Here is a 14162-nt window from a genome sequence, read left to right as displayed (position 1 = left end):
GCGTCTTGGCATCAACCTGTGCCTTTCAGGAGTTTAATTGCAGCATTTGGTCTTTCTTCTCTAGGCAATAACAGCATGTGTGGCTATTTTTTATTTGTATCTCTGCGCATGAATGCTGCTTCAGGGAAACAGAAAAACAAAGTAGTCCCAAAGGCTGCTAAAGAGCGCTCACACTGATTCATCTTAAGAGTGCAGGCACACACACACACACACACACACACACACACACACACACACACACACTGGGGCTGTGTGTTGACTTAAGAGTTAATGAATGGATGATTGAAGGCTGCTGGGGTTGGGGAGAGCAGTACCGTGGAAACAACCCTCTTTCCCAGGAAGGGAGCATAGAACAAGAGTTTGAGACAAAGAGAGGGACATAAAATGAGCGTCTCAGAGAGTAAATGAAATTCAGATTGTGTGTGCTGAGACCTGAGGGGGCTGTAGGGTGAACTACTTGAAACAGAAGCATTCTAGGTGCTGATAAAACAACTAGCATGTACTTGACAAGGATCCAAAGGGGAAGAGAGAGGGAAAGAAGCAGCTGTTGGAGGAGGAGAGTGAGACAAAGAAGGGGTAGGGGGCTGTCCTTACTTGCTCTTCAGTGTGAGGACTGTTCGTGGGAGGAGGCAGAGAAAGAGAGAGAGAGAGAGAGAGGGAGAGCAGGAGAAAGAAGGGGAGCAAGAGAATAAGACCAATCCCCATGTTTGGTGTGTAAAGAGATAGATACACATCTGACAGAGAAGTGGGTTGTAGACAGTCTCCTCTGCAGCCTCCGCTCCTCCTGTGCTGCACAACTTGGTTTTGAGGGACCATGCAGCAGGGGTGGACTCTCCCCTGGCTCGCTCCTCTCCTGCTGGGGCTGATGGGGCTCCTAGTGTTGGGCTCGGAATTCCAGCATCACCGTTATGAGGACATGGTGAGGGCTCTGTTTGCGGTGCAGAGCGAATGCCCCTACATCACACGCATTTACAGCATCGGGCGCAGCGTGGAGGGGCGCCACCTCTATGTCCTGGAGTTCAGTGATAACCCGGGAATCCATGAAGCATGTGAGTAACACCTGATTCCCTGTCTGACAGTGCAGTATGGAGGAGAATGTCTTTTCATTAGACACTGTTATTCCGCTTGTGACATCATACTTCTGTGAGGACGAAGCAATTAAATTCTAATGTAGTGATGAATCTTAATCATATGTCAAACTATTTAATTAAGTCTCTTAAGTGGCTGAGAGTTTATCCACTTAATAAAGTCAGTATAGTAAAGAGAAAACAGAAGGGAAAAAAAAAAAAGATTTATGATTAGAAACTGTCACTGGGTGCCCATTATTTTGCACTTCTCATTCCCGGGAGTGAGAAAATAGCTGGCAGGACACAGCGCAGTCTGTGGGATGTGTGGGTTTTTCCCAAGGAGATGAGGTGAAAGTGTTTGATTTGGCTCCCTGAAGTTGCTTATATGTGTAATCCATTACTCTGAGGCAAAACGGCAGAGAAGGAGGGCCTGTCCCGGGATGGTGTCTTTGATAAACATCAGCAACTATGGAAAACTCTAAAGTTAAAGTAAAAAAGAGAAAGTGAAAGAATTGAGGGGAACATCTGTGAATAATTTTCAAATCTTTGCCATCTAGCCACTGTCAAAATGGGAGGTGTTACTCAGTTTTTCAACAAAAGCTTAAGAGATCTTGAAGATTTTTCCAGTCTAGTTTTTTTTTTTTTTTTTTTTAATCGGAAGAACTTCAGAAAAAAACTGCCCGACAACTGCAGGGAATGCTTTTTTGGCTGGGGGTTTGCTTGCATTTTCCTCTGTGTTTGAACACGTACTGGTTTCCTTCAGTAGAATAGAAGGATGTACACTGTTCTGTTGCAAGGTGACCAAGGGTAAAAAACAGGAACTGTGCATTTCAGGGAGGGGCGTGACCTCAGGTCTCGTCTGGGTCAATCCACTTGCACCCTGTAGGAAGTTGATGTCTTTCACATGCTGCTCAGCATATGTGTGTGTGTGTGTGTGTTAAAGCTACACACTTGAGCCAATACTGTTTTCTCAGCTCAAGGCCAGTTGGCGCTGTGTTAAAGAAACTCAAACCACCATTTGGTTGCCTGAAGCAATCAGTTAAGGGTGTTCTTAACTTTGGAAGACATTGCTCACCCCTACAATACCCCCTCCCCCCCCCAAAAAAACTACACTCACTTCATCTTTCACACTAAATTCTGCAGTTCTAGTTCAGCAGTAGCTGCTGTGTTTGGGTTCCCTCACTTCTCTCAGCATTGCACCAATGATTAATGAAGCGACCCCTACGAGGTGGAACCCAATACAGAGAGGGAAACTGATAGCTTTCTCACCCAATCAGTGACACATACTGACAGGAATGCTAAATAATCTTAGCCAAATAATTCAGTCACTTGTAATAAGAAGTACTCACCTTTGTCAAGAAACTCCTAAGCATTTAGCTGGTTGCGGGGCAAAAAAAAATTGGAAAAAACCCCCACAAAAACAACAACAACCAAAAAACCAACTGAAATCAAGCTTAGCTTTTACATATGGAGTAGACAGTCTAGCTATTAAGTATGGGGTCGGCTGTGTTGGTATGTTTTTGTTCTCTCGCGTGTGCATGCTCAGGCAGTCATTCTCACTGTCACGCTTGGCAGCACCATTTGGCTTTTCGACCTCAAGTTCACCATCAACCTCTCCTTCCTTCCCAGTGGAGCCCGAATTCAAGTATGTGGGCAACATGCACGGCAACGAAGTACTCGGCCGCGAGCTGCTCATTAAGTTCTCCCAGTTTCTGTGTGAAGAGTATCGAGCTGGAAGCCAGAGGATCATGAGGCTAATCCATGACACACGCATCCATATCTTGCCCTCCATGAACCCTGATGGTTACGAGGTGGCTGCCAGACAGGTAATGTGCACCCGGATGTTCTGCGTGAGTTTCTATGAGCCAAAACCAGCGAAAAAGAACACCTTTGGCTGATTTTCTTCAGCAATCATTTACTACTTGTGGAGAATAAGTTACCACATTTTTCCTTCATTGTGTCCTTGCCAGCAGATCTGTTCAGATTCCTAAGTGAAACGAAACACCTGCAAATGTAATCACAGCACAACAAATGAGACGTGATCACTTAGCATGTATCTGCAGTTTTGATCTAAATTAAATGTGTGTTATCGCTTAAAGACAAGCAACTATGGGCCAAACACTCGTGTTTTTTTTCTCGATGGTTTCCTTCTACAGGGGGTAATCATACAGGCAGTAAAACAGACACACATGCAATCCCTTTAACACAAATAAACACACATGTGCTCAATCTTTTGGGGTCTAATTATACGTCCTGAGGAGACAAGTTGCCTATGGTCTCTCTTGTTGCCACTCAGACAACCAATACACACCGCACTATAATTTGTTGCATCAACAGATGTTTGGGTGCTGCAGCATCTGAATAACAATGGCAAAACTGCTTCACGCTCCAGCTTTCGGGATGGTAGCAATTGAGCTTCTCAGAAAAGAAAACTTTTCATGTCTTTGGCCTCAGAAAATGTAAGAGTTCAATAACTCCATAATCAGCTGAGTCAGTGGAGTCCTTCAGCAGATTTGTAGTCATTTACAGGCCTGCATTATAGGCCTATTTTTAACTGTTTTTTTGTTTGCCACTAAGAGAACTGAAGTAAGTCAATGGAGACTAATTTAAGCAGCAGTCGATGATAAATTTGGAGTCACAAAAATGCAACAAGAGAAAACAAGACTGAGAGTCTGCAGCCATGCTAGCAGGCCAGTGAGGCCCTACTTGAGCACAATATTGCTCAGAGGAACATGCAAACATTGTTCACAGTAACAACATGAAAATGCTGATAATGGTTGCTTCCTGAACCACATACTGCTCAATGCAGACGTATAGTATGAAACTGTTTAATTTTTTTTATTTTGCCACAATGATGGATAGGTTTCTTGATTTGGAAACCAGACAAATTGAAAGAGCTTATACCTCTGCTAAAGTGAATTTTCAACTTATGCCTCTTTTATGTCCAGACCTTAATTTGCAAGCAGTAATGATCAGACCCCCTCACCCCTGCACACGTAGCCGTGTGTGGACTGTTCAGTAGAGTGAAACTTGATACTAATTGGATTTTGAAGGGGGAACATGAAGGAGCAGACCGATGCATGCACTATGTACTATGGGACACAGTCAGAAATTGATTAGTTTGGCTGGTATTTGTTGTCAATGTACTTGACAATTCAATTCATGCAGACAATTTTATAACCATCCACACAATTGCTGTTATTTCAGTCAAACTGGCGGACAAACTACTGACGGATGTATATTCCCCCCAAGAGCTTTGCTGCTAGCATAGCTATAAACCACCAAGAGAGTTTCTGTCTTGCTTGCACAAACATTGAGGTTATTTTTCTAAAGAAAGAAGTATATCATTATGAATTAAATGTTAAATCCAGAAAGAAAAGTTTGGTAAAGGATTCACTCTTGTCACACAGCAGCTCCCAGTGCAGATATGTTTACTGGTTTTACTCTACTGCTTCCAAGCAATGGAATTCATCTCTTAAATACAAAACCCCCAAGGCTTAAATCATTCATCTTGAAAAAGCTGGGTGATCATCTTAGAAATTTCAACTTGTGGGTCCTCAGGGCCCGGAGTTTAACGGCTACCTGGTGGGTCGAGGGAACGCCAAAGAAATCGATCTGAACCGGAATTTTCCAGACCTGAATGCCCTCATGTATTACTATGAGAAGAACAGTGGACGAAACCACCATCTGCCTCTGCCAGACAACTGGGAGCAGCAGGTCAGTGCTACTGGATACACACACACACACACACACGCACGCACGCGCACACACACACACACACACACACACACACACACACACACACACACTAGACACCATTTACTGTACCTGTGTGCCAGGTTTCTAAGGCGAATGCTCAAATATGCGGGGGTCTGAGGGTATGTGGGTGCATGTGTTTCTCATGCTGGTGTGTGTACAATGTGTTATCTTTGCTTTTGACTCATTTTAATTCATGCCATTTCTACTGCCGCAGATTCCATTGGAGCTTTTCTAAATAAAACCAAAGTGTCGGCATGTTTAAACACAGATTAGAACTGGTGAAACTGTTCCTGCTGTGAACGTTTAATCGAGCGTGTGATGTGTTTACGGTCCACACTGTTGGATTGCGTGGGTGGGCGTTTGCTTATCTTACCGTATAAGCTACATTATATCTACACCTATCAACTGTGCTTCTCTTTCCCTCGGTCAGAAAGAGGCCACTCTACTTTGTATTTGCTGTCTGTATTTTCTTCTCAATACTTTGGATCCAACTTTAAATCTTTGTTAATAAGTATAACCGATTTAAATATATTGACATCCACTCAAGTTCTGAGCTCAAATCCAAGCTCAAGATAAATTCATCTGCAGGAGTTTTCTTCTCTGCTACAAGTCATACTCCTGAGGATTTGTTACAGCTTAACATTTGCTTTTTTTGTTTTTTTGTCTTGTTCATCACCACCATGAGAATTTGAACTGACCTACTTCACGCTCTCAGTTTCTAACTGTTACTTTCTACCTTGAACCTTCGGTGTGACTGAAGAAGCCCTCATTCATGGCTGCTTTCCTCTGTATTTCAGAAGCGCAGATGCAAACGCACTTCGGGTGATAACTAACACTAAACTGTTGTTGCTATGAGATCATTGAAAAGGCACTCAACTACTGAAATCCTTGGAAAAGCTGGATAGAAACAGACATGTTAACGCATGTTCTGCACATCAAACCTAATGCACCAGACTGTAAATAAAACTAGGTTGATACACTTTAATAGAAAAACATAGTTCAAATTGGCTGTGGGAGACAAATAGTTTTGCTCCGGGTGACTGCACTCTATATTTCTGTGTCCTCTTATTATTTTGGATCAATGCAGTGTAAAATGAGGGGAATGAGATGCGCTGTCAAGTTATAGTTAACAGTTAGCTGCTCTCAGGACTTCTTCGCCTTGCTTATCTCTAGCTTTTCATCCTTCCTGCTTGTAAGAGATACACAATTTTGGAATCATTCCTTACATGGTGTAAATCATGTTGGAAAATTAAAGTCACTGAATATGCATCACATTTTAGGCTTCATATCTTGCATGGTAGGAAATTTGATATTCACGTTTGATGTGAAGGCTGCTGGTATGCATTTTTGCCTCTTTGCTAACTGTTTTCCCATGGTTTTAGTCTTTGTGCTAAGCTATGCTAGCCCAATACAGCCTTTAGCTTTGAATTTACTTTACAAACGCAAGACTGGTGTCAATATTCTCATTTCAATCACCCTACCCAAATCTCAAGGCTTTGGGAATGGTGTTTTTTTTTAATGTGAAAATTTGGAACCATTAATTCTTACATGTGTTCTGGTCTCAGAATTCAACTAACGCTACAACATCCACACCCACAGTGTGGCTGTCGTTTTTAATGGTTTGCTTTTACTCAGGATCACATTTTGGTGATTGTTTTTTTTCCCCCACGATTTTATTTGTAAAATATGAAAGAATACACCTCATAGCATGAGTGCAGGCTGCTGCTTGAATGGTGCAGAAACTAACCTTGAACTGAGAACTTGCTTTGTGTATCCATATACATGAAACAGTTGAGGAGGACAGTACTATATAGCACAGCTATGCAGTGTAATGGTAGAGTATCACGTTCACACCTGACCCCATGAGTACATAAACACACATGAATAGTACACCAGACCCATCTTCTGAGGTGGACCAGTGTATGATGTGATAGTCCATGCCTAGGTAAGGATCATCTTAAACTCCCTAAATTGCTAATTGAGGATTAAGACTTGGTTTTAAGTTTAGGGCTTAGTTTAGGGTCAGTCCTAGTGGTTCAGTTAAGATAAAGAATATATATTATGTCAATAACAGGTCCCCATCTAAAGAGTAAGACGTGTGGGTGTGTTTTAGTGCCTTCTGTAACCCTACACTGCGGTGACAGATCCACAGATAATAAATACGTGCCAGTGCTCCAAACAGACTTCCCACGTCTAGGTTACGAGCACTGAAGGCCAGTAGGCTCTGATCAGCCTGAGTTTTCTCAAACAAGCCACAGAGCCAGACTTGTGTTTATTGTCCTGCATACCTTACCCAAGGAGAGGTATTACTCCTTGTCTCCATGCGTGATATATGGCTAGGAGTGTGTAAGCATAGTTAGGACTGACAGAGAAAATAAATTGCAGCATGAGCTGGAATCTAAAGGTTTAAGATGTCTGTGGGATTTTGCTGTGCTGTAGAAAAGGCTGACGCATTCGTTGGTTATTCAAAGAATTAGATGCAGGCAGCTTCAAATTACTTTTTTTGACCAGTAGATATGCCAAAGAAGTAACTGTTGTGTGTCATTTCTGTTGGCTTTTGCTGATAGTTTGCATTTTCTGTTTGACTCATGTTTTTCCTCAAATTTCAGACTCCAAACAAGAAACTGGAGCGTTTTAACAAATTCTGTCATGCTCGATTTATCAGTAATAATCTCCATCTCTTCTCCTGGAGAAGGAAGAAAGACTTGAGAGATGCAGAATGATAGCTTGAAAAAGTCACCATATTTACCTGAAGATTTACGTTGTTACTTAAATATGAGAAGCAGTAAATAATATTTGCATAAGCCAAGTCAGAGAAAACTTAGTCCAGGTAACCAGCCTAGCAGAGACGCCAGTGGATCTGGGGAAAAAGAAAAACAGATGTCTTCAGTCCACTGATGTTGTTTTGGGGAAGGTCTGACGTGGAGTGTATCGCCGCTTCCCAACGTCATTTCTCGGATCCCATGTCATTGAATCAAAGGACTGTTACAGTGTCCAGGATCCTTTGATTTCTATCAAGAACAGAATCCTTCGTGCAGAGAATTTTGCAAGGATTATTAAATCACGGCCACTCCTACATAAAAGAGCCTTTTGGTGCAAAACAAGAACAAATTATGGCATTTTATCAAGTTCTGAGACTTTTTCTGGCAAGAAACTATATGTTTATAATATGTGGTCAATTAAAGCATATAATACATATTTGGAAATTTACTCTGAAGTCTTTGGAGCTGAACACCTGACATCTGGTGGATTGGCCGGTCATCTTGGCTGCTGGAATGACTGTCTGGTTGATGTACGTCTTCATCCTGGGAAGAAAAGCCTGAACTATTCCATTTATCTTTATATATGTTATACTTCCCTTTGGGTAATGTTTTTTTGGTCTCATTAAATGTATTTTTTGTTGCACAACATATGAAGACAATCACTGAGAGATAATACACGTCGCATACCGACGAAAGGTTTCCATGATATGGTTTCCAAATTATAGAAGGGGGTCAATCCTAGTAACTTGGGGATAGGGAAGGGGATATATACAAACGGCAGCCCTGTCAATCATGATCTAACATAGTTTCTCATCATATTTCTTCCACAGGTTGAACCAGAGACTTTGGCAGTCATAAAATGGATGCAAAACTACAATTTTGTCCTGTCAGCCAACCTCCATGGGGGAGCAGTAGTGGCCAATTACCCTTTCGACAAGTCGCGAGACCCCCGTATTCGAGGGAGGACCACCTATGCAGCTACTGCAGATGACAAAATTTTCAGAAATGTGTGTAGCAGATTTAAATTCTTTCCCGATGGTAATGTTACACTCATATTTTCAGCACTGCTGTGTGTATGTGTGTGTGTCTGTGTTTTTAAAACATGACTGGATATGTCATTTACAACATTTGTGTGTGTGTGTGTGTGTGTGTGTGTGTGTGTGTGTGTGTGTGTGTGTGTGATGTCAGTTGGCGAGGACCTACTCATACGCTCACAGTTGGATGCACAAGGGTTGGAACTGCGGCGACTTCTTTGATGAGGGCATCACTAACGGGGCCAGCTGGTACTCGCTATCCAAAGGTAGGAGAACCTCGGCGTGTTGGCAGTGTAAACAGAAAGTTTCACACACAAAACTATGACTTGTGTCTTTAAAAGATACACTCCATAACACAGCGGCTACATTTAAAGGCACTTAATATACCACTATCTAAGAGGAATACTGCTCTTCTTCAGAAAATGACAATTTCCTAAGCTAAGGTAAGGGAAATGAATCTTCACTCCACCAATGACCTTGTTTACATGCAGCCTGGGTGTAAACAGGTGAGGGCGAGGTTACAAACTGATATGTGTTTGAGAGCTTTTATTATCTTCTAAAGAAAGAAAGCCAAGGCCATCTGCATTAATGATAAACTTTAGCATGACTGACATGGCGCTCCTGGTGTCACCGTCCTCTCGTCTTACTTTTGACTTCTTAACCCCCACACACACACACACACAATACACTAACAGCTGCACTCCTTCTGACACCTCAGTGGACAGTTTATAAATAAACCACAGTCACCGAAATACCTCAACCAGGTGACCAGATAACAGCAATAACTTGTACATACGGCTTGTTTACCATCTCCTCCGGCAGCTCTTTAATCCTCTACAGGTTCACTGGTCCTTAGTTGTGCTGTCACATCCGGGCTCCATCAAATTTCAGATCCATCCCTGAAAACATCGACATATCATCTATCTCTTTTCAACTATCGATCTCAAAGTATACTTACGTGACATTAAATTCCCCAGATTCACATTATTTCTAGCTTTGTGTCTTTTCTTGGAAGTTGGCAATGGTTCGTTCCTCACTGACTGAAAAATGTTGTCATCAACATGTATCTAAGCCAGATTAACTCTATTTCAGTTCCATTGAGAGAGAGAAAAAAAGAGCAAATGTTTATAATCTTGCATTTCTGTATGCCAAAGTTTTTGTTGGGACCATTATTTGGATGAGGCTCTGTTATTTGCTCCCCCCTGAGGACAGCTTTGGTACTGGCAGAAACATTCTTACACTCTCTGGTTTGGGAACTGTGCGCTTCCCTGTGAAACTGAAAAAAACATTGATTTTTTCAATGAAAACTGTCTGGGCATGTTTTCACTTTCAGCTCAGTTGAACCCATGACTACGCCAACAAACTGCAACAAATACCCAGGTCTTTGATCTTTAAGTCCCGGTATGGGCTGCTCTGGAATGTGAAGCTTTTTGGTTGTGTCATACAAGCTTTCAAAATGGATGAAAACGCCCGCAGTCACATTTAATAGGAGTGTTATATTTATTTTAACAATTCACTTTGCTCCAAGTGTTATGTCATGGTCCATGAGGTTACATTTGAACCCTCCCGAAAACCGGCCTCAGTGGAAAATAGTGAAAGGAATAAATGAAACTTAATAGTTTAGTAAAATAAAAGATTTCACAACGGTGGTTTGTGAATCTATTAAATAGATTCCATTTGTATATGATAAACCACACTGACTGTTTCCATGTGAAGTGCTCTGGGAACCATGAATATATAAAAAAAAAAATTGACCTTTCTTTAAATCTCATACAATTAGACTTTATATTCATGTCTTTTTTTCACGTATGTTTTGCAGGCATGCAGGACTTCAACTACTTATACACCAACTGTTTTGAGATCACGCTGGAGCTGAGCTGTGATAAGTTCCCCCCAGCAGCAGCACTGCCCAGGGAATGGCTGGCCAACCGAGAGGCATTGGTTTCCTACCTGGAACAGGTCAGAACACACACACACATACACACACACACACACACACACACACACACACACACACACACACACACACACACACACACACACACACACACGCTTTCATTTCCAGTCAGGAGTCCAATTCGCTTGCTTCCTGTAAATATTGGCAATGACTCTCAGGAGTAAAATGACCCAAAATAAGCAGTTTGAAATTAATTGGAACACAAGTAAACAGACTTTTACCTTCCATCCAGTATGAGAAGGGGTCTTGGTTTGAAGACAAAATGTCCTTTATTCCACTCATCAGATGATGCTGTGTGACTGAAACAGACCAAACTGAAAGTACCTGCACATGCTGGGCTGGCCTTGTTACAGTGTGGACGTTTGTATTTTGAGACTGACCTGTAAATGTAGTAGTTTGACCTGATGTGCACTCAGTGCAGTACTCAAACACAACACACTCTGCAGTCCCATTTATTACACTTATTATTCCCTTGATCTGTTGTTCTTAAGCACCAGTTGGCAATCCATCCATCCATCCATTTTCTTCAGCTTATTCCTATTAAGGGTTGGGGGGGGGGGGGGCTGGAGCCTATCCCAGTGTCTACGGGCGAGAGGTGGGGTTCACCCTGGACAGGTCACCAGTCCATCACAGGGCCAACACATAGAGACAGACAACCATTCACACTCACAGTCACACCTACAGTCAATTTAGAGTGTCAATCAGCCTAGTCCCCTCTTACATGTCTTTGGACTGTGGGAGGAAGCTGGAGTACCAGAGAGAACCCACACAGGAACAGGGAGAACATGCAGACTCCACACAGAAAGATCCTGTGCTGGAGCCAGGACTCGAACCCAGAACCTTCTTGCTGTGAGGCAACAGCGCTAACCACCGCCTTAGTTGTACAATACTATTTTTCCTTCTTTCAGGTGCACCATGGGATAAAAGGAATGGTGTATGATGAAAACAACAATCCTATCGGCAACGCTGAGATCGCGGTGGCTGGCATCAGCCATGATGTCAGCAGTGGTAAGACGGCTTAGAGGGGTTCCTTGTTGTCGGTGTTTATTACTCTGTTGTTAGAAAACTTATATATGAAGAAAACTTCTCTGTGAGTATGTATAAGTTAGATTTGTAGTAATGTTTTGGCCAAGTTTGTTGCATTAATGATATTTGAAGATCCCCTCCACACGCATATTCAGCTATGAATGAAAATGTTTGTCTGAGATTGTTTATGTGGGAAATCAATCATTAATCACCAGATTAAATTCCTTAAAACTAGTGGATACTTGATTTTTGGACCAGGACTAGCTTCCAAAATATTTGTGATATCACAAACCATGTTTGTAGGAGTGCCTCAGAGAAAATATAGTTTCACTTATTAATGTGAAAACAGCCTTTTATTGCCAAATTCTGCACATTCATCCGTCTACACAGTAAAGCTGAAACATTCAACTGAGATCAAAATGGGGGGAAAAAAACACACTTGAACATGAAGGGAAATTTAATTTACATAGATTTATATCTTGAGGTAAATAAGTTGTGATTTCAGGGGAAAAGTGTATTTTTTAACTACAACAGAATATTCAGTTACCTATATAATGGGAATACCGTCAGTCCTTTGATGGTGGAAGCTGCCCTCTTGTGGTCAGCTGTGTAAATGCACTGTGAAAACAAAGTACATGAAGGCCATAAATGATATCCTGTTTCAGGAGTGGATGGTGACTACTTCCGACTCCTGCTGCCAGGGACCTACACCGTGACAGCCTCCGCCCCGGGTTACCTTACCTCTACCAGCACTGTCACAGTGGGTCCTGCTGAAGCCATACAGGTGTGTGTGTATACATTTCCTGTCAAGTCTTCAAAATCTCTGAATAGCTGTGTTTGTATATGCTTATATTTGAGCTAAAGATGTTTTTTGCATTGATGTCTCACACTCGTTCTTCATTTTTCCCCGACAGCTTCATTTTTACTTGAAACGGGCACCAAAACAAAACCTCAAAGTGAAGCAACACAACGGCAAGAAGAACTTTTCATCTCCCAAGGCTCACTTAAAACTCGGCCCGAGATGAGAGTTAGACAATAATTTAGAGAACACATACACACACGCGCGCGCACGCACGCACACACACACACACACACACACACACACACACACACACACACACACACACACACACAAACACATACTGTACCTATGCATACACACACATAATACAGATGATGAAAAGTATGACCATTATACATGTATGTAATTTTACCCATGTAGTCCCATGATTATGTATTTCAAACTTTTTGTTGTTGTTGTTGATACAAGTTGTGTGTCTTTATTAAAGAAGCCTGGTGTATTTATGTAATAGTGTTGATTTGTATGAACAAACAACCATCCTGTATTTGTAAAGGACTTTTTTGATTATAATAATTTGTTAAAAATGAATAAAAGACTGTTTTATTGCTGTCATTATTTATCATATTTGCTCACTGGGTGTTTAGTCTTCGGTTATTGTTTGAGTAAAGATAGGATTTTTTCTTGCTACCATGTTTGATTAAGGCCAGCAATGATGTCATTTATTCATCTTAGTTCAAAACTAGAACTCAGAAGGAATAAACAAAGTATGAATGACATAGCAGGGAGTTGCATTAACAGAAATCGGCAAAAGAAACAAAAGAAAGTAACGCTACATGGAGAGTATTGGTGGATAATATTGCTATATGTAGTACTGAATACTAGCGACTGATTCAGACTGTTAGAGTGTATGTTTATGTCAACTGTCAGTGTTGATACACAGAATACTGGGTCTGTGTTTTACACCTTTTAGCAGCTGATCTGAGAGTATCAAAACAAATTTTTGATTTCCATCTTCACCTAAAAACTGTAAGGCTCGTCTTGACGTCAATGCTATTTTTTTAAAATTTCATTCTTATCTTTTTGAATAGCTAAAGAAAATTAGGCTAACATTTTTTTCATGTTTCTGTCCAGAGGCTGTAAAATAAAGGTTTTAGTGACACTGACAATACAATCAAGTTTTTTTTTTAATTTTTTTTAAACCCTCAGGTTTTAGGTCATTTATAGAAGTTTCACAGGTTTTTTTTTTTTAAAGTTGGTCTAAGGTCGAAATAGGGTAAATGGTACATGCATTCTTTATTTTAGATCCTGACAAATGTAAATTCTAAAAAGCGTTTGCAAAAAGGGGTAGCCTGGTTTTGTCAGTTATTTGCTTGAATGTTAGGACTAGGTTTTGTGCACCATGTCTGTTTTTTAACCCATGAGGTGAAAGAATATTTGAGACATACCACCCAGAAAAGAGACATACACTTCTGCACACCACCAGCATGAATGATACTTTTTTTTTTTAAATGTTATATTGTTCCAAGAACACACACAGTAGTGGGTTATAATATAATGCTTGAACACGACATGGTGCACTCTTGCTACACTCAAATGACAAAATGAAACTGATGACCATTAAACATAAAGGACAACTGCCTCCTTTTCCTGGAGGTGGCAGCAAAGGACAGTGTGACATCTGTTGGACACAATAACGAGAACGGACAACTCTCCACCCACCTGCATCTATTTACATTCACAGCTCTTTATTTAGTT

The 14162-nt window shown here is 41.2% G+C and overlaps 1 protein-coding gene across 1 annotated transcript; it reads left to right on the top strand.

The window, feature by feature from the left end:
- Nucleotides 1–622: 622 nt before the first annotated feature.
- cpn1 (carboxypeptidase N, polypeptide 1) lies at nt 623–12752 on the top strand. Its single transcript, XM_086195033.1, has 9 exons — nt 623–1049; nt 2697–2893; nt 4629–4784; nt 8419–8595; nt 8777–8888; nt 10442–10581; nt 11488–11587; nt 12271–12389; nt 12520–12752. Exons 1-9 carry the CDS (start codon nt 815–817, stop codon nt 12628–12630), a joined length of 1347 nt encoding a protein of 448 aa, XP_086051159.1. The 5' UTR covers nt 623–814; the 3' UTR covers nt 12631–12752.
- The last annotated feature ends 1410 nt before the right edge of the window (nt 12753–14162 follow it).

This window comes from Aulostomus chinensis, chromosome 23, assembly GCF_037954235.1.
Source record: "Aulostomus chinensis isolate RoL2024-O1b breed Wild chromosome 23, RoL_Achi_v1.0, whole genome shotgun sequence".
Lineage (NCBI taxonomy): Eukaryota > Metazoa > Chordata > Actinopteri > Syngnathiformes > Aulostomidae > Aulostomus > Aulostomus chinensis.
The sequence above is the reverse complement of the archived record's forward strand: the minus strand, read 5'-3'. Positions and strand labels throughout refer to the sequence as shown.

What these genes read in the sequence shown, in the direction of transcription:
- cpn1 (XM_086195033.1), top strand. Translation starts at nt 815, where the DNA reads ATGCAGCAGGGGTGGACTCTCCCCTGGCTCGCTCCTCTCCTGCTGGGG. An exon ending in CCCGGGAATCCATGAAGCAT is followed by an intron (nt 1,050 to 2,696) that starts GTGAGTAACACC and finishes CTTCCTTCCCAG; the next exon opens with TGGAGCCCGAATTCAAGTAT. An exon ending in CAGCCATGATGTCAGCAGTG is followed by an intron (nt 11,588 to 12,270) that starts GTAAGACGGCTT and finishes ATCCTGTTTCAG; the next exon opens with GAGTGGATGGTGACTACTTC.